Source organism: Microcaecilia unicolor, chromosome 3 (genome assembly GCF_901765095.1).
Source record: "Microcaecilia unicolor chromosome 3, aMicUni1.1, whole genome shotgun sequence".
NCBI lineage: Eukaryota > Metazoa > Chordata > Amphibia > Gymnophiona > Siphonopidae > Microcaecilia > Microcaecilia unicolor.
Window position 1 is genome coordinate 513,448,084 of NC_044033.1, and position 21,432 is coordinate 513,469,515.

At 45.4% G+C, this 21,432-nt stretch overlaps 1 protein-coding gene across 2 annotated transcripts in view; it reads left to right on the top strand.

Moving 5' to 3' along the window:
- The window catches only part of MCHR2 (melanin concentrating hormone receptor 2), a 243,944-nt gene that overhangs the window by 172,392 nt on the left and 50,120 nt on the right, over positions 1-21,432 (top strand). For both annotated transcript variants that reach the window (XM_030195657.1, XM_030195658.1), the window contains exon 3: positions 2,198-2,407. In XM_030195657.1, coding sequence (XP_030051517.1) covers positions 2,198-2,407 — 210 coding nt within the window. The remainder of the gene's footprint in view (positions 1-2,197; positions 2,408-21,432) is intronic.

Genomic DNA, 21,432 nt, shown 5'->3' on the forward strand with positions numbered 1-21,432 from the left:
ATTTGTAAGGAATGTATATTGTGACATCGTCTGCATAGATGAAAGGGTTAAGGCTTTGGTTGGATAAGGACTTGGCTTGTGGAGTCATCATTAGGTTGAAGAGGATCGGTGATAGCGGTGATCCTTGTGGTATTCCGCAGTCTGCTTTCCATGGTGATATTTTGTTTGAGTTTGATTTTACTTGGTATGTTCTTGTGGATAGGAAACCCTTGATCCAGCTAAGTATGTTTCCACCAATCCCGAACCACATTCGACATGGAAAACCACAATATATTAATAAGAGTACTAGATCGAATGTGGTCAGCCGGGTATTCTCCAGTGGTTGGGTCCAACTCGTTAAGGAAGTTTTCGATGTCAGTGTGCTGTCCTGAGGTACCATGTTTAGGTTTACAATTTTTTCATTGAAATACTTAGCAAGTTCATCTGCAGATGGGATGTCTGTATTTGATGTAGTGACCAGGTTGGTGTCTAGGAGTTGGTTCATATATAGAATCCGGGGAATAATGGCTAAATATTGCTATCTGTATAGTTACTGGTGGTGAGCACAGCTTCTGTATATTATTACTACTACTACTAAACATTTCTATAGCGCTACTAGACTTACGCAGCGCTGTACAAATTAACATGAAAAGACAGTCCCTGCTCAACAGAGCTTACAATCTAAACTGGACAGACGAACAGACAGCTAGGGGTGAGGAAATTGCAGTGGTAGGGGTGATAAGTGAGGGTGTTGAGTAAGAGAGTCATGGTTAGGAGTCGAAAGCAGTAGCAAAGAGGTGGGCTTTAAGCCTAGACTTGAAGACAGCCAGAGACTGAGCCTGACGTACTGGCTCAGGGAGTCTATTCCAGGCATAGGGAGCAGCGAGATAGAAGGAACGGAGCCGGGAGTTAGCAGTGGGGGAGAAGGGGGACGACAGGAGACATTTACCCAGTGAACGGAGTTCACAGAGAGGAGTGTAGGGAGAGATGAGAGCGGAAAGGTACTGAGGAGCTGCGGTGATTTAACCAGAGCTGACATTGTGATGTCATAATGCCTCAGTCCACCAATGCCTAAGAGCCAACCTCATCAGTGATGTCACAATGGCTTGACTGTCCTATACTTGGTTCATACTACTACTATTAAACATTACTAAAGCACTACTAGACTTACGCAGCACTGTACAAATCAACATGAAAAAGACAGTCCCTGCTCAACAATCTAAATTGGACAGACGAACAGACAGCTAGGGGTGGGGAAATTGCAGTGGTAGGGGTGATAAGTGAGGGTGTTGAGTAAGAGAGTCATGGTTAGGAGTCGAAAGCAGTAGCAAAGAGGTGGGCTTTAAGCCTAGACTTGAAGACAGCCAGAGACTGAGCCTGACGTACTGGCTCAGGGAGTCTATTCCAGGCATAGGGAGCAGCGAGATAGAAGGAACGGAGCCGGGAGTTAGCAGTGGGGGAGAAGGGGGACGACAGGAGACATTTACCCAGCGAACGGAGTTCACGGAGAGGAGTGTAGGGAGAGATGAGAGCGGAAAGGTACTGAGGAGCTGCGGTGATTTAACCAGAGCTGACATTGTGATGTCATAATGCCTCAGTCCACCAATGCCTAAGAGCCAACCTCATCAGTGATGTCACAATGGCTTGACTGTCCTATACTTGGTTCATACTACTACTACTACTATTAAACATTTCTATAGCGCTACTAGACTTACGCAGCGCTGTACAAATTAACATGAAAAGACAGTCCCTGCTCAACAGAGCTTACAATCTAAATTGGACAGACGAACAGACAGCTAGGGGTGAGGAAATTGCAGTGGTAGGGGTGATAAGTGAGGGTGTTGAGTAAGAGAGTCATGGTTAGGAGTCGAAAGCAGTAGCAAAGAGGTGGGCTTTAAGCCTAGACTTGAAGACAGCCAGAGACTGAGCCTGACGGACCGGCTCAGGGAGTCTATTCCAGGCATAGGGATCTAAGATCTAACACCTATGGAAAAAAAAAAATATATATATATATATACACGCACTATTTAAACAAACACTTGCCACTGTGTTTACAAAATAAATTCCATTTGGACATGTCCGTGTTCTTTTTTTTCTTGTACATTGTAATCGAAAAAAGATCCTTAAAAAAAATGTTTTTCTGTGGAGCAAATCCATCCCAGGACTCAGTGCTCCATGCTACTGCATTACTAATTGCTTTTATCCTAATTCCCTGCAGGTCCAGAAGGAAAACCATCCCGGATATTTATATCTGTAATCTGGCGGTGGCAGATTTAGTTCATGTCGTCGGAATGCCCTTTCTCATTCATCAGTGGGCTAGAAGTGGAGAATGGGTTTTTGGCAGCCCTCTTTGTACTATTATCACGTCGCTGGACACGTGCAACCAGTTTGCATGCAGTGCGATCATGACTGCGATGAGCCTGGACAGGTATGTGATTGCACTCTAAAAGAACCCAAACCTAGTGCTGGCACAGTGCATAATGAACTTATTATCTGAAAAGGGCCGGTAAAAATGACGCATTCGCTATAAACGTAAGAGCTTTAAGGGTCTCTTTCACTAAGGTGCGCTGAAAAATGGCCTGCGGTCGTATAGGCACCGGTTTTGAGCGCGCACAGATCCTTTTTTCAGCGCGCCTGTAAAAAAGGCCTTTTTCAACATTTTTGCTGAAAATTGGACGTGCGGCCAAATCAAAATTGGAATGCGTCCATTTTTTATTTATTACATTTGTACCCCGCTCTTTCCCACATACAGCAGGTCCAGTGCGGCTTACATAGTAGAAGAAAGCATCTTACATGGTAAAGAATACAGTAAAAACAAGGAAATGTAGGAACAGTATTATAAATTGTGATGATCATAACTACTTAGATTATGAAAAGTATTACAAAGGACATGCGAAAAGAACGTAATGAACTAGAATAGGGAAGGTAGACAAGGATATGACAGGTGAAAGGGAAGGAGAATGGGAGGGAAATGGTAAAGGATGGAGGGAAGAAGATGAGGGATTGAGTATAACATTGGGGTCAGAGTAAGCGTCAACGTCTTAGCAGGAGTATCGTAGGTGATCTGGTGGATTTTGGGTCTGAGTCGACCTTACCGCCAGCCATTGACATAGCGGGAAGGTCTCGCACGTTAACCAGGCGGTAATAACCTATGCGCATCAGAAAATAAAAAAAAAAATTTTCGGACCCACGTAGTGGACGCGTGCCAACAATGAAATTGCCTCAAGAGCCACACGGTAGCTGAACGGTAACTTCAAATTGAAACACGTTGGGCACGCGTAGGCACTTACGTGGCTTAGTAAAATGGCCCCTTAGCACCTTTATATATATCAGGGGCATAGCCAGACTTTGGCGACCCTTTCGACCCCCCCTTCCCTCCGCCGCTAACCCTCCCCCACTGCCGCCATCAGGTACCAGTGCTGGCGGGTGTCCCCAACCCCTGCCAGCCAAAGTCCTCAGCCGGTCTCCGGGCCGGCGTGTTGCTGCAGCTGATGTGGAAGACTAGGATTCTGTTTCTTCTGTGCAGGACGTCAGGACGACTCACACAGAAGAAACAGAACCCTAGGCTTACGCATCAGCTGCAGCAATGTGCCGGCCCGGAGACCGGCTGAAGAGGACTTCGGCTGGCAGGGGTTGGAGACCCCCGCTAGCACAGGTACCCGATGGCGGCAGTGGGGGAGGGTTAGCGGCGGAGGGAAGGGGGGGTCGAAAGGGTCGGTGGGGGCCAGGGCCAAATCTGGGGGGGGGGCCAGGCCCCCGTGGCCCCACGTAGCTACACCCCTGGTACATACTCAAAGCAATTTAACTGGCCAGAAATAGCTCCTAACCGGTTAATTCGCTTATGCGGAGCTATCCCCTGATATCCATTGGCACTTAAGTGCTTAGTTCCACTAAAGTGAAAGCCATTGACTGTCTGGACGGTCCAGGGGTGAAGTTGGCACCTGTGCGGTTAAATGCCTAAGGTAAGAGGCCAAATCGGACTGCATTAAAAGCCAGTCCTATCTTTCTGCAGTGATGCTCAGGCGGTTAACTGCTAAATATCACGCTTAACTGTGTAAGAAATAGCCAGCTGCATAAATCTGGATATTCAGTGCTGGTTTCTGAACTCGAATATCCAGGAATTAACACCAGTGACAGCTAAAATAAACACTTATGTCCACTGGCTGTATATCTACCCCGATGTAAACATGTGACAAGCAATTCTATGACTGGGCACCTGTATTAATACTCCTTTTGCACATGTAAATGTATTGAATGTTAGCATTTACACATATAAGTGTATACCTACCCGTGAAAGTGCCATCAGGGCGCTTAAACATTATTCTGTAAGGGCATGTGGGAGTGGCATAGCAAAGGGGCGTATACATGGGCGGGGCATGAGAAGCACTTTTATTTATACATGCAACTCACAGAATTCTGTCAGATATATGGATACCTGCAATATTTATGCAACCACAGTTCCACTAGTCCAAAATCAGTCAGATTTCACGTGCACAATGAAAACACACTGTGAAAATACACCTGTCCAGTGTTCATGACTTAATAAAGTGGAGCGTCGTATCCAAAATTCTCTGTAGTTATTCAGCAGAGGATTATATTTGAAATCATAGGTTACTAGTAAAAAAGGCCCGTTTCTGACACAAATGAAACGGGCGCTAGCAAGGTTTTCCTCGGAGTGTGTATGTTTGGGAGAGTGTATGTGAGAGTGACTGTTTGAGAGTCAGAGTGAAAGTGTGAGTCCAATCCATGCTCCTCTGTCACCTGGCCCCTCCATTCATCCCTATCCAGCAATACCCCTCTCTCCCTGAGGCCTGCCCTGCAATCCATATCCATCCATGCCCATCTGTCCCCTCCATTCATCCCTATCCAGCAATTCCCCTCTCTCCCTGAGTCCTGCCCTCCCAATCCATGCCCATCCATGGTCCTCTGTCCCCTGCCCCCTCCATTCATCCCTTTCCAGCAATTGCCCTCTCTCCCTGAGCCCTGCCCTCCCAATCCATGGCCATCCATGCTCCTCTGTCCCCTGCCGCCTCCATTCATCCTTTTCCAGCAAGTCCCCTCTCTCCCTTCCATGACCCCCCCTCGCATCCATGCTTCTCTCTCTCCCATGTGCCAGCTTGGCCCGCCCTCTTCTCCCCCCCCCCCTTCGCATCCATGCTGTTGTTTCTTCCCTGCCCTCCCGCTCCCATTGTTGTACTTTACTGGCCACCCTCTTCTCTCCCCCCAACATGCATGTTTTTTTCTTGTTTTTAAATTTACCTCCGTGGCGGTTCCGGCAGCGAAGCGTCAGGGAAGGAGGCGGTGCTCCCGACGTGTAGGTTTCCCTTCGCTGTGTTCCGCCTTCTTTTGACGTCATCCTTGACGTCAGAAGAAGGCGGAACACATGGAAGGGAAGGCTAGACGTCGGGAGCGCCGCCTCCTTCCCTGACGCTTTGCTGCCGAGCGATGCGATTGGTTGTGTCATTGCTCCGCCCTCGACATCATCACGTTTGACGCGTGGGCGGGGCAGACACAATGCGATCTCACCCCCTTCACTTTGCTAAGAGAGGCTTCATTAGAACGTTGGAGGTGCGTTTTATATAGAGAGATTATTAACAGTTGGATTTTCCAAGAGCCAAAAACTTTTTTATGTATTAAAAAAAAGCCCAATTAATTCTCATTCCAATATTCAGTAATATAACAAGTGCAATAAACACTTATAGTAACGTGGAGGGGCATAATCGAACGTCGCCGGCAAAATAGATCGCCGGTGTTCTATTTTGGCGGTGGCGCAACAGCTGGCCGGAACCGTATTTTCGAAAAAGATGGCCGGCCATCTTTTTTTTTGATAATACGGTTTAGCCCGGCCAAATGCCAGAGTTCTCCGGGGTTGAGATCGCCGGTTTTGATTTTCAGCAATAATGGAAAAAACTGCCGGCCATCTCAAACCCGGCGAAATGCAAGGCATTTGGTCATGGGAGGAGCCAGCATTCGTAGTGCACTGGCCCCCCTGACATGACAGGACACCAACTGGGCACCCTAGGGGTCAGTGTGGTGGACTTCAGAAAAAGCTCCCACATGCATAGCTCCCTTCCTTTTTTTTTTTTGTACCCCGCGCTTTCCCACTCATGGCAGTTCCCCAGGACCAAAGTCCACCACTCTAACCACTAGGCCACTCCTCTTCCCTACTTTGGGTGCTGAGCCCCCCAACCCCCCCCCCCTCAAAACCCACTACCCACAAATGTACAACACTACCATAGCTCTTAGGGGTGAAGGGGCAACTACATGTGGGTACAGTGGGTTTTGGAGGGCTCCCATTTACCAGCACAAGTGTTACTGGTAGGGGGGATGGGCCTGGGTCCGCCTGCCTTAAGTGCACTGCGGTACCCACTAAAAATGCTCCAGGGACCTGCATACACGCAGGTCTCTAGGACTTGTTGCTGCTGTATAACCTTGGCACACCAGTTGACACCTGAAGACTAATCTCTTTGAACATAGTAACATAGTAGATGACGGCAGAAAAAGACCTGCATGGTCCATCCAGTCTGCCCAACAAGATAAACTCATATGTGTATACCTTACCTTGATTTGTACCTGTCTTTTTCAGGGCACAGACCGTATAAGTCTGCCCAGCACTATCCCCTCCTCCCAACCACCAGCCCCACCTCCCACTACCGGCTCTGGCACAGACCGTATAAGTCTGGCCAGCACTATTCCCCGCCTCCCCACCACCAGTCCCGCCTCCCACCACTGGCTCTGGCACAGACCTTATAAGTCTGCCCACCACTATCCTCGCCTCCCAACCACCAACCCCTCTTCCCCCCACCAGCTCCGCCACCCAATTTCGGCTAAGTCCTTTATTTGAAAAAGCACGTTTACTCACAGTTAACTGCAGATCAGAGGTTGTGCCCCACTGGCAAAGAATCTCCGTGGTACTACTACTTAACATTTCTAGAGCGCTACTAGGGTTACGCAGCACTGTACAGTTTAACAAAAAGGACAGTCTCTGCTCAAAGGAGCTTACAATCTGAAGGATGAAATGTCAAGTTGGGGCAGTCTAGATTTTTTGAACAGAGGTATAGTGGTTAGGTGCCGAAGGCGACATTGAAGAGGTGGGCTTTGAGCAAGGATTTGAAGATGGGCAGGGAGGGGGCCTGGCGTATGGGCTCAGGGAGTTTATTCTAAGCATGAGGTGAGGCAGAAAGGGCGGAGCCTGGAGTTGGCGGTGGTGGAGAAGGGTACTGAAAGGAGGGATTTGTCTTGAGAGCGGAGGTTACGGGTAGGAACGTAAGGGGAGATGAGGGTAGAGAGGTAAGGAGGGGCTGCAGATTGAGTGCATTTGTAGGTTAGTAGGAGAAGCTTGAACTATATAGAAGTGTTTCCTTAGATTATTCCTCTCATTCCAGATTTTCCTTTCAGTTGAGGCTTGGTACTGAGATTAGCAGTAGGTCAGAGCTGCCAGAATGGTGTACAATGCCCTCTTTCAGCAACATTCAAGGTAATAACTAAGTTCTCTAATGTGGGTAACACATGAAAGGGATCTAAAAGTGGCTGACAAAAATGGCCACTACCTCATGGGCTACCGGAAACAAAACTGGACACACTCTGACCCAGTTAGCAGGGGGAAAAGCACCATGGGAGTACAGCCTACCAACTACCAACATCGTGAGCATTTACCACAAGCTAGTGGAATCACGGAGACCAATACCCTACACCCACCACAATGCATTGCTGATGTGACTCTACAGTGCGCATAACAGAAAAGGTGTCACACTCACCCGAGAGCCACATCAGAACCAGGGAAAGGCTGTCAGAGGATAGAACACATTCTGCTGTCATGGAGGTGGGTAAGAGATTTGAGGCTGCATACAGGCTGGCAAAAAAGGTTTTTAGTTTTATTGTTTTAGTGTGGGAGGGGGTTGGTGACCACTGGGGGAGTATGGGGAGGTCATCCCCGATTCCTTCTGGTGGTCATCTGGTGAGTTGGGGCACCTTTTTGAGGCTTGGTCGTGAAAATTAAACAACCACTACTTTATGATTCTTGAAATCAGTATCTTTCTCAGAGTTTTTTTTTTTTTGGGGGGGGGGGGGGAGGTGGTGGATCTTTGTCCTTAACCCCCACCTCCCAGGAAGTAAACAATCAGAAATTTTCAATAATTGTGGCTCAGATGGAATCTGCCAATTACCGCTCGGTGAGCGCCACATGGTAGAAAATAAAAACACATTTCTGCCGCGCGTATCAGACGTGCGTAAAAAAATGAAATTACCGCCCGGGGCGCGTTGGATACGCATAGGCGCATACATGCCTTAGTAAGAGGGGCCCCTGAGTCTGTTGAGTCTTTCATAGGAGAATTTACCAAAGAATCAAGATGTGTACGGGACTCTCTGAGAAGGGGTCAGGGAAATTAAGGCTGCTAGAAATTGTAAGCTACAAAATAATTGGAGTCCATCAAGGTTATCCCACTGACCCAACTTAACTACCTAAATCCAGCAACACATAAGTACATAAGTAATGCCATACTGGGAAAAGACCAAGGGTCCATCGAGCCCAGCATCTTGTCCACGACAGCGGCCAATCCAGGCCAAGGGCACCTGGCAAGCTTCCCAAATGTACAAACATTCTATACATGTTATTCCTGGAATTTTGGATTTTTCCAAGTCCGTTTAGTAGCGGTTTATGGACTTGTCCTTTAGGAAACCGTCCAACCCCTTTTTAAACTCTGCTAAGCTAACCGCCTTCACCACATTCTCCGGCAATGAATTCCAGAGTTTAATTACACGTTGGGTGAAGAAAATTTTCTCTGATTTGTTTTAAATTTACTACACTGTAGTTTAATCGCATGCCCCCTAGTCCTAGTATTTTTGGAAAGCGTGAACAGACGCTTCACATCCACCTGTTCCACTCCACTCATTATTTTATATACCTCTATCATGTCTCCCCTCAGCCGTCTCTTCTCCAAGCTGAAAAGCCCTAGCCTCCTTAGTCTTTCTTCATAGGGAAGTCGTCCCATCCCCGCTATCATTTTAGTCGCCCTTCGCTGCACCTTTTCCAATTCTACTATATCTTTCTTGAGATGCGGCGACCAGAATTGAACACAGTACTCAAGGTGCAATCGCACCATGGAACGATACTTCGGCATTATAACATCCTCACACCTGTTTTCCATACCTTTCCTAATAATACCCAACATTCTATTCGCTTTCCGAGCCGCAGCAGCACACTGAGCAGAAGGTTTCAGTGTGTTATCGACGACGACACCCAGATCCCTTTCTTGGTCCGTAACTCCTAACGTGGAACACAAAGATATCCAAACTTGTATTGAACTTTATGATTGTTATATAACCTCCCTCTCTATGATTCCCTGTTGTGTCTGTTCATATCTATTTCATTGTAAATAAATTCACTCTATATTTGTTTCATCACAGTAGGTGGCTATCGCCTCACGGCACTATGTAAGCCACATTGAGCCTGCAAATAGGTGGAAAAATGTGGGGTACAAATGTAACAAATAAATAAATAGTGTACTGGATTCCTGAGTACAATTTTTTAAATGGCTACGGTTTCCGTTTCTTTTTGTGTTTCTCTACCTTTTTCTTTTTTTCTTATTTATAGAAGCTGGGGGGTGGTAATTTTTGTTTTCTTTTGTGTTATTACATGGAGCTATTTGAGAATTGAGGGGCCCTTTAATTAAGGTGCGTAGGAGCCTACTTCCGTCCAACGCACGCCAGTTTGGAACTACCATCCGGCTACCGCGTGCCCCGGGGCGGTAGTTCCATTTTTTACGCGCATCTGATGCGCGCGGCAGAAATTATTACCGCCTGGTTAATGCCTGAGACCTTACCGCTAAGTCAATAAGTGACAGTAAGGTCTCAGGCCCAAAATGGATGTGCACCAATTTTTATTTTGCCGCACATTCATTTTCGGCTAAAAAAAAAAAAAAAAAGACCTTTTTTGCAGGCGTGCTGAAAAATAGACCTGCGCACATCCAATACATGCGCCTACAAGAGCGCAGACCTCTGAGCTTCTTTCACTCTATAAGAGTTTTAATGTTATTTTTCTTTTTTTTTTATATTCTTTTTATTAAACACCAATGCAAAACATCACAACACCAATTGGCAAGGTATACATTACACCATACAAGGTCAGTTTTGCTATTGTACTTTACTGACCTTCTATGGTGTAATGTTATTTTTCTATTTGTAAAATTTTATGAAATGTTAATAAATATAAAATAAAAAAACACCCCACCCCTGCCTAAGAAGTCATGTTCCTGCTTCCTAACCCCCCCCCCCCCCCCCCCCATGAATCTTATATAATCTATGGGTCCGCAAAGGGAAAGGATCTGTACATTAAAAATAAATAATGTGGGTCTCAGTACAGATCTTTCTCCCACCCAGCTCTCCCTGTTTCTCACCTAACCCACCCCACCCTGTTCCTGTAAGACTGTCATTGGAATGCTTTTGTGTTTCACTAATATGTTGTTTTTGTTACATTTGTACCCCCGTGCTTTCCCACTCATGGCAGGCTCAATGCGGCTTACATGGGGCAATGGAGGGTTAAGTGACTTGCCCAGAGTCACAAGGAGCTGCCTGTGCCTGAAGTGGGAATCGAACTCAGTTCCTCAGGACCAAAGTCCACCACACCCTAACCACTAGGCCACTCCTCCACTGTTGCTACTATTTGAGATTCTACATGGAATGTTGCTATTCCACTAGCAACATTCCATGTAGAAGTCGGCCCTTGCAGATCACCAATGTGGCCGCGCAGGCTTCTACATGGAATGTTGCTAGTGGAATAGCAACATTCCATGTAGAATCTCTAGTAGCAACATTCCATGTAGAATCTCCAATAGTAGCAACATTCCATGTAGAATCTCCAATAGTATCTATTTTATTTTTGTTACATTTGTACCCTGCGCTTTCCCACTCATGGCAGGGGCTCAATGCGGCTTACATGGGGCAATGGAGGGTTAAGTGACTTGCCCAGAGTCACAAGGAGCTGCCTGTGCCTGAAGTGGGAATCGAACTCAGTTCCTCAGTTCCCCAGGACCAAAGTCCACCACCCTAACCACTAGGCCACTCCTCCACTGTTGCTACTATTTGAGATTCTACATGGAATGTTGCTATTCCACTAGCAACATTCCATGTAGAAGTCGGCCCTTGCAGATCACCAATGTGGCCGCGCAGGCTTCTGCTTCTGTGAGTCTGACGTCCTGCACATACGTGCAGGACATCAGACTCACAGAAACAGAAGCCTGCGCAGCCTTCTACATGGAATGTTGCTAGTGGAATAGCAACATTCCATGTAGAATCTCCAATAGAAGCAACATTCCATGTAGAATCTCTAATAGTATCTATTTTATTTTTGTTACATTTGTACCCTGCGCTTTCCCACTCATGGCAGGGGCTCAATGCGGCTTACATGGGGCAATGGAGGGTTAAGTGACTTGCCCAGAGTCACAAGGAGCTGCCTGTGCCTGAAGTGGGAATCAAACTCAGTTCCACAGGACCAAAGTCCACCACCCTAACCACTAGGCCACTCCTCCACTGTTGCTACTATTTGAGATTCTACATGGAATGTTGCTATTCCACTAGCAACATTCCATGTAGAAGTCGGCCCTTGCAGATCACCAATGTGGCCGCGCAGGCTTCTACATGGAATGTTGCTAGTGGAATAGCAACATTCCATGTAGAATCTCTAGTAGCAACATTCCATGTAGAATCTCCAATAGTAGCAACATTCCATGTAGAATCTCCAATAGTATCTATTTTATTTTTGTTACATTTGTACCCTGCGCTTTCCCACTCATGGCAGGGGCTCAATGCGGCTTACATGGGGCAATGGAGGGTTAAGTGACTTGCCCAGAGTCACAAGGAGCTGCCTGTGCCTGAAGTGGGAATCGAACTCAGTTCCTCAGTTCCCCAGGACCAAAGTCCACCACCCTAACCACTAGGCCACTCCTCCACTGTTGCTACTATTTGAGATTCTACATGGAATGTTGCTATTCCACTAGCAACATTCCATGTAGAAGTCGGCCCTTGCAGATCACCAATGTGGCCGCGCAGGCTTCTGCTTCTGTGAGTCTGACGTCCTGCACATACGTGCAGGACGTCAGACTCACAGAAACAGAAGCCTGCGCAGCCTTCTACATGGAATGTTGCTAGTGGAATAGCAACATTCCATGTAGAATCTCCAATAGAAGCAACATTCCATGTAGAATCTCCAATAGTATCTATTTTATTTTTGTTACATTTGTACCCTGCGCTTTCCCACTCATGGCAGGGGCTCAATGCGGCTTACATGGGGCAATGGAGGGTTAAGTGACTTGCCCAGAGTCACAAGGAGCTGCCTGTGCCTGAAGTGGGAATCAAACTCAGTTCCTCAGTTCCCCAGGACCAAAGTCCACCACCCTAACCACAAGGCCACTCCTCCACTGTTGCTACTATTTGAGATTCTACATGGAATGTTGCTATTCCACTAGCAACATTCCATGTAGAAGTCGGCCCTTGCAGATCACCAATGTGGCCGCGCAGGCTTCTGCTTCTGTGAGTCTGACGTCCTGCACATACGTGCAGGACGTCAGACTCACAGAAACAGAAGCCTGCGCAGCCTTCTACATGGAATGTTGCTAGTGGAATAGCAACATTCCATGTAGAATCTCCAATAGAAGCAACATTCCATGTAGAATCTCCAATAGTATCTATTTTATTTTTGTTACATTTGTACCCTGCGCTTTCCCACTCATGGCAGGGGCTCAATGCGGCTTACATGGGGCAATGGAGGGTTAAGTGACTTGCCCAGAGTCACAAGGAGCTGCCTGTGCCTGAAGTGGGAATCAAACTCAGTTCCTCAGTTCCCCAGGACCAAAGTCCACCACCCTAACCACTAGGCCACTCCTCCACTCCTCCATGCTGACATTTGTCAACATTTGCTTATTTCTGATCTGAAGAAGAAGGGTTACATTCAAAAGCTAATTGAAAAATGTATTGCTAGTCCAATAAAAATGGTATCATCTTATTTTCTTTTCTGTGTTTTGATTTATTTCTACTTATTATCTAATGAAACAGGTAAACAACCAGATTTGAAAGAAAGATTAATGATATTAGCAAATACTTCCCCAACTAAAGGTTTTAAAGCTTTAATGATAGATGGATGACAATAATTTAGAGGACAAAATGAATTATTAATCTTACTTATTGGTCTCAAAAGATGGATTATTACATCCAGGATTGTTTGTGAGACGTCTACTACAGAAAACAACTTTTTAGACTCTGAGGGAGCAGCTTCTTTTGTGGAGATAAGATAATGTTTTTTGGCCTCTAAACAGGCCGTACTGTATTGCTGTTGTTCTAAGTTATAGTAACACTAGTAAAAAAGGCCCGTTTCCGAAACCAATGAAACGGGCGCTAGCATGTGGTTTTTTGTTTTTGTGTGTGTATGTTGTTGTGAATTGAGGGGTCCCGAGCCCCCCCAGAAGGCTGGAGTGACCTTAAATCTGACTCCATCTCTAAATAGCACTAGTACTGGGGTACTCAAGGAGTTATTGCCACTAAGGGAGACGTTAGGTCTAAGGAAAAGATACCAGCCTTATGACAAACTGGATTTAGATTACAAGTTATACAATGCAGTGAAAGATAGCCTGATACAGCAAAAGCATTGATACTTACAGCCTTTGAACATTAAGTGAAGCCCACAAATCATCATTTGGAATGAGGAGTTTATTTGCCAAGGTACAAGTCAAATCAGTGATTGACAACAGGCACGTACAATCAATTAATTATAGGAATATAATAATCCAGCTGCAAACAGGTGTTAATTCCTAATCTTTTATAATTTCTTTTACCAATTAGAGGTTTTACAAGGGAAAGCAATTAGGTAATTTGTCAATTCTGCTGGTCACATTGGTTTCCCATGGAGAGAGAGAGTGGCAACCCTTTTCTCTCTAACTTAAACCAGGAAATACCCTGATTTTTATAGGTGCCCTCAGGATATGGATAATATGACAGTAGATATACCTGATTGGATCTATGCTAATGTCATGGTTGTCACTGATTGGCTCATGCTAATGAGTAGCTTCTATCTTGCTAACATGGTTTTGTCTTTAGCTCGCTTGACCACAAATCTTAAGCAAGACCCTGCATCCAGCTACACCTTTCCTTTCTCACACCATGGCTGACCACAGTCCTGCTCACAGGAAAGTCTCATTTCTCAACTTGTTTTTCTAACTTACATTAGAGAAAATTCCACTTTGTAACAGATACGGCTTCCATTTTGTGCTGAAATCCTCCATTTTGTTTCCATATCTATTGACCTAACTTTTCCTAATTTAGCTTATTTAGGCCTCAATCCGGGCTACAAACTAGGCCATACTTTTCCAGTAAGCTCCCAGTTATGTCAGCCATCAGATTTCTGACTCAGCCAAGGTCTGTAATGGCCTGAGCTCTATGACTGGGCCCGCCACCATTTCAGTGGGGGGTCTCTGGCTGTACCATAATTATACAATGTGTCACAGAGTTATTTTGTGTGTGTGTGTGTGAGTGAGTGTGTGAGGGTGCGGTGTGTGTGCAGGTTGTTGATGTGTGTCTTTTTTTGTTTTGTTTTGTTTTTTGCTTGGGGGTTGAGGGGATGTGCTGTGCTGTGCTGGCAAAGTGGGTTGGATTGGTGTGTGGCTTTGAGGGTGTGTTTCTGTTGTATTGTGTGTATGTGGTTTTGTCTGTCAAGGAGGTTTGTGGAGGGGGGTCTTTCTGTTGGTGAAATGTAAATGTGGTTGTAGGGGGGTCAGCCTTTGTTGAGTGTTGTTTTTTTTTCCATGTTTTTTTTTTGTGTGTGTTGTGCTGAGGCAGCACTGTTGTTTTAGATGGGCGGAAGGTAGAGGAGCACGTTCTTCGTCGGTATTTTTTGGCCGTTTCAGGGCTGCTGTAGGGGAATGCTGGAAGAGAAATGTGCTGTTGGAAGCAGCGCCATCTTTTTCCATTGGGCTGGGGTTCTGGGCATCCTGGAGGTGGGTGACGGTTTGCCTGAGGACGGGGATGGTTGTTTTAAGTTGGCTGAAGGGAGAAGAGCACGGTCTCGGGCCGTCGGGGGGTGATCCGGTATGTTTGGTCCATTTCAGGCCGGCTGCAGGGGAATGCTGGAACTTTTATGTGCTGCAGGAATCAGCGCTGTCTTTTTCCGGGTGCTCGGGGAATCCCCGAGGTGGGAGACAGCTTGCGTGAGGCTGGAGATGGTTGAGCACGTCCTTGACCGCTTCGGCAAAAGGGGAAGAGGGAGGGGGTGGGGAGTTACCTGCAGCCGCCTGAGAACCCATGTATTCTTTGTTTGTTTTGTATTATTAGTTTGCATTTCTGTTGAAGAAAGAGTCGATGCCTTTCGAATCATGGAGGTGGTGCGTCGGTGTGCGGTTGTTTCGTTAGTTTGGCAGCCAGTCTCCAGCGATTCCTAGGCAGGGAAGGAGTACTCCTCCCCCTTCCTTGGTCGCTGTTTGCTGCTGGCTGGGTCGCGGGTAATCCTTCCAGCTGGGCTGCAGCTTGTCCTGTTCGCCCACGTCCCAGATGGTGACGAGCACGTTGTTTTCTGGCTCCTCTGACTCCATGTCAAGCGATCCCAAATATAGTCTGTGCTATAGGCCCTCTGGCACTCTTCAGTACTGGCATTAGGCATTTAAAAATTCCCCCCCCCCCCCGGTCTATTTTTGCATATACCCACAGCAGGAATATTCTTCTCTCGTTCCAGCGGTGGTTCTGTGCTCTCCATGCTGCACAGATAATGAGCCATTCTGCTGAGGAATGCTCCTACCTTATTGTCATGTAGTTTCCTCTGATTGGTCCTAGTGTTGCCTGGGAACGGTGTTGTGATGGTCCTTTGTGTTTCAGAATGTTGAGGGTGTTTATTCTGATTGGTCCGTCATGCGAGGGCGGGGCAGAAAGACATGGTCAGTGTTATGGCTTCACCACCATGAATCCATGAACCCTTCAGTGAGTGACTGAGTGACTTCAGAACGTTGTCTTCAGAACACTGAGGGTGAGTTTTATTATAGTAGATAGTAGATGATGGCAGAGAAAGACCTGTTCGGTCCATCCAGTCTGCCCAACAAGATAAACTCATATGTGCTACTTTATGTTTATACCTGACCTTGATTTGTATCTATCAAGATTCAAAATTATAATCGGGGTTCTATCACTGCACCAATTCTGGAACACGGAAGGGGAGGGAAGGAGGGGGCATGCAAATCGCAGCAACAGACGTCAGGGACGGAGGGGAGGAGCCCTGCAAGATAACTCGCTGCGGAGCACGACACTTAAGGGGACAGCTACACAGCAGACAAGCACATCTCCCACAAAACCGCAGACTCCAGCACGCACGCGACCTCTGCATTCAACATCTACCGGCAGACAAAAACAGATAACCCACGGCGCTCTTTCCCCCACGTCCAAAGCAAATACAAAAGTTTAAAATAATGTTGACGCTGTATGATGTGGAGGAGGTCAAAATCACGAAGCGCAAGCACAGCGCACAAATCACATACACAGAATTCCACCCCCCCCTTTACCTCAGCAAGCCGCGTACGCACCTGCTACCAACGGACTGCCACACAGGGGAAACACTGAAGGACCCACAAGACACACAGAGACAGGGAAGAAGGCCGCAGATCGTTTATCCAAACATTACATTAATGAAAGAGCGTAAGCAAGGATCAAATTCTATTTACACAAAAAACATAGTATATAAAAGTGTACTGTAGACATCAACTCAAAAATCTTGCTTTCGCTCTTTCATTACATTTTTAAAAACAAAAAAGTCGCCCATTTCAACGGGCTTAACGGCTAGTATTTTCTACAAACCATGCTGAACTTTAGCTGCAGTTTATGGAATACTGGTTAAGCAGATTTTTTTTTCAATGCCTATTTTTTAGGTGACATTTGTAGAATTTACCCCTGTGTGTTCAGACTACCCAATGTTGTTGCACTGGAGCTATTAAATCCAGAGATTTTAACAGCAATGCATTCCACGATTCTACTGCTGAACATACTTCGGTATTATCAAGAGTAGGAATATTCTCTGTTAATATAGCTTTAAGATCTGAAAGCTCATAACAACGCATGTGTGGCCTTGTTTGCATGTGTTTCCTTACTACTTTGAAAGTCATTTTTACCATGAAATGATCTGACCATGGAATTTCCTTAATCTCATATATCCAAAATTGTGAGCCAACTTAAACTCTTACCAATGAATATTAAGTCTAGAATGTGTTCATCTTTGTGTTGCAGAATCAATTATCTGCTTCCAACCTAAAATATACAGAATATTGAACATATAAGCTACAGTATCACATGACCCTTTCCTATCATCGTGCAAATTAAAATCACTTAAAATCAATGTAATTTTAGGAAGTTGAGATTAAGAAACAAATCTATCAAAACAGAAAGATTGCTCAGGAGCACAATAACATAAATCAATTTCTCACCTTTGACGCCCTGCACACTTTGGTTCACACTTTCGTTATCACACATTTAGATTATCGCAATCTTGTCTACACCAGTCTCCCCATTTCACAGCTTCGTCGTAAGCAGCCCGCTTCTTATGCAAGGCACTTAGATCTGACCCAGCTTCCCCCTTGTGCATCACTCATAAAGCTCTTCATTCTGGCTCTCTCACATTCCTTTCTTCGCTTATCATGCCATACAACCCCACCCTTGCCCTCCGCTCCCTTGAGTCCCATCGCCTCGTCCTGTCCCCGCCAAAACAGGCTCACTTTGAATCAACCCTTCATTGTGCCTTTTTCTTTTTAGCCCCCAGGTTTTGGGACGACTTTCTACCTTCTTTGAGATCTGAGATGTCCTTCTCCCGCTTCAAAATTCTCCTCAGAACCCTTTTTTTTTTACCCTCGCTTTTGGCGCTGCCCCTTCAGCCAGCTGGGACCCAATGCTGGGCTCCCTTTTGCAAGAGACCTTTGTACCACGATATGCATGTGACTGCTGATAGATAGTTCCTGTTCTGTTTAAATTTGGAGTTCCTTTCTTTTTTCTTCTTGTTTTTTTTTTAACTTGTTAACCGCTACAATCTTTTTTTTTTTTTTTTAAAGAAGCGGCAGTATATTAAGCTACCAATAAACATAAACAAAGGATTTCCTTTCCTTCAAGCTCCATAAGGTCTTTTTTGATAAATTTCAAAGGATCTTTGAAACTATCAAAATGCACCCACCTCTTTTTTGCTTACGAGATTGAAATACAGCTAAATAATGTGGTGGACACAATTGATTAGCCAATACTAAGTCGTTAGATGATGACCAAGATTACATAGTGCAAAAGATATCTAAATACTAGTAAAAAAAAAGGCCCGTTTCTGACACAAATGAAACGGGCGCTAACAAGGTTTTCCTCGGAGTGTGTATGTTTGAGAGAGTGTATGTGAGAGTGACTGTGTGTGAGAGAGAGAGAGTGAATGTGCGAGTGTGTGTGTGTGTGAGAGAGAGAGAGAGAGAGTCTGGGTGCGAGTGTGTCTGTGAGAGAGAGAGTGTGTGTGTGAGAATGAGTGTGTGCAAGTGTGTATGTGAGACACAGTGTGAGAGAGAGAGAGAGTGTGTGTGTTTCACACAGATACAGTGTGTGCGAGAGAGAGAGAGAGAGAGAGAGAGAGAGAGAGAGAGAGAGAGAGAGAGAGAGAGTGAGACACAGACTCTCTGTGAGACTGAGTGTATCAGACCAAGAGAGTGTGTGAGTGACTGTGTGACACATAGAGAGTGAATGTGATACAGTGTGAGACATAGAGTGTGTGAGAGACAGTGTGTGAGAGTGTGAGAGAGAAAGACATTGACTGTGAGAGAGAGAGAGTGTGAGAGAGAGAGAGAGAGAGAGAGTGTGTGTGACAGAGATACCTCCCCCCCTCTCTGGTGTCAGGCCACCCCTCTCCCTCCCTCTGGTGTCAGCCCCCCCCCCCCCCTCTCTGGTGTCTGAGCGTTACTGTGCAGGACACTGAGCTCTGGCTGTGCTTCAAGGAACTGACCAATCCTATTTAATAGAATGCACCTCCAACATTCTGAAGCCGAGAAACCTCATGTGGTTGGTCACTTCTGCTTGTGACGAACCCGGAAGTACGTGATGTCAATTCAGGAGATGGATACAGAGAGCAGGAATGTCTCAGCCATGCAGTCAGCTTCAGAATGTTGGAGGTGCGTTTTATTATATAGGATGAGTCTCTAAATACATCAAACAATATATAGATGTTATTCTTTACTGATCTTGCATTGATTAAACCAATCAAAAAGTGTTTGCCTCCCAAACTAGACTAAAAGTCCAGACAAAGAAATTGCTCTCAAGAATATATCTAATCAAGGGAGTTCACCATAACAGATTCTAACTGTAGTAACAGAAATAGCAAACGCTTCCTTAGTAGGACAAAACTCACGAGACAACATATTCTCAGTGTTCAAAGAGTCCTCTCGAAGTCTGCCTGAAGGAGTACCCGAAGGAGCGCTACTTTGACACGTTCCTTCATTGACACATCAAGCAGGTGCATGACCCTTCAGCTTGCAATGCCTCTGGTGTTAAGCCTGGCTCATTGCATTCTCGACACCCCTCTCTGTCACCAAGGGGCAGAGCTTGAGCTCTTCCAGGTCGGAACAACGCTGATGGTGATGGAGCAAGGAAACTATGAAACCAGTTCTGGTAAGTGCAGATAGAGTAGGTGTGGGCAGAGGCAAAAAGGCAGGTGATAACAGCCCTTACAGACATGCATAAGAACATAAGCGTTGCAATACTGTGACAGACTGAAGGTCCGTCAAGCCTAGTATCCTTTTTCCAATCCAGGCCACAAATACCTGCCAAGATCCCAGAACAGTAAAATAGATTTTATGCTGCTTATAAGCAGTGGATTTTCCGAAGTCCATCTTAATAATGGTTTATAGACTTTTCTTTTAGGAAATTATCCAAACCTTTTTACACCCTGCTAAGCTAACTGCTTTTACAACATCCTCTGGCAACAAATTCTAGAATTTTATTACATGTTGAGTGAAGAAACATTTTTTCCAGTTTGTTTTAATGTACTACTTAGTAGGTTCATTGCGTGGCCCCTAGTCCTAGTATTTTTGGAAAGAGTAAACAAACGATTCACGTCTACCCATTCCACTCTGCTCAGTATTTTACAGACCTCTCATATCTCTCCTGAGCTGTCTCTTCTCCAACCTGAAGAGCCCTAACTACTGAGAAGTTGTCTCATCTCCTTTACCATTTTGTCGTCTTTCTCTGTATTTTTCTAATTCCACTATCATCTTTTTTGAACTGCGGTGACCAGAATTGCATATAGTATTTGAGGTGCGGTCTCTCTCTCTCTCTCTCTCTCTCTCTCTCTCTCACACACACACACTAAAAACTCTTTAAGATATAAAATATACAGTATAAAATTAACTACAAATAACATACAAAATGTTATGATTTTTGAGGGCTTAATATAAATTTAGTTATCAGTGTTTTCAGCTTTATTTATCTTGCTGACAACTTGCTTCTCTGTCTCGATGTCGTAATTAAACTAACACGGGCATCACCACTCACATAAGATGCAATGCACACAGTTTCAGAGCTATCTGTGTTAAGGCTTGAGGAAAGGCCCTGTGGGATATCAAAACCTCAGGTACAACAGATTCTTCGGATAATTCTTTTGTTTTTCCAATAAAAAAAGGCTTCACAGCCTGCAAAGAATCTAGGCGAATTCGTTTATTTATGGTGACAGGCACTAGATTGAGAGACCCTACACTGAAACCTTCCATTTAGGCACAGATCAAACATGGCACAGGCAAGGACATTCGAAACTTCTCTTGTTTTCATCATTGTGTCAGAGCCCTATTGCAAAGGGGTGCCTGTTAGAAAGATGTAGTGTAGAGGTCTGTTTAAGAACGTAGGAACATAAGAAAAGCCATTCTGGGTCAGACCAGTGGCCCATCTAGCCCAGTATCCTGCTTCCAGCAGTGGCCAATCCAGGTCACAAGTACCTGGCAGAAACCAAATTAGTAGCAACATTGTATGCAGAATCTCAAATAGAAGCAACATTCTATGTAGAACCCCAGAGAATAGCAAGATTCTGGAATCCTAAAATAACAAGATTCCATGCAGAATCTTAGTTTTACAACATTCCATGCTACCATTCCTGGGACAAGTAACAGTCCTCTGCATTATGAAGATAAAAACATAATAATAGCCATACTGGTTCAGACCAGTGGCCCATCTAGCCCAGTATCCTGCATCCAGCAGTGGCCAATCCAGGTCACAAGTACCTGGCAGAAACCAAATTAGTAGCAAGATTACATGCTACCAATCCCAGGGCAAGCAGTGGCTTCTCCCCTGTGCATCTCAATAACAGACTATATAGACTTTTCCTCCAGGAACTTGTCCAAACCTTTTTTTAAACCCAGATATGCTAACCACCATTACTACATCCTCCAGCAATGAGTTCCAGAGCGTAAGTATTCTTTGAGTGAGAAA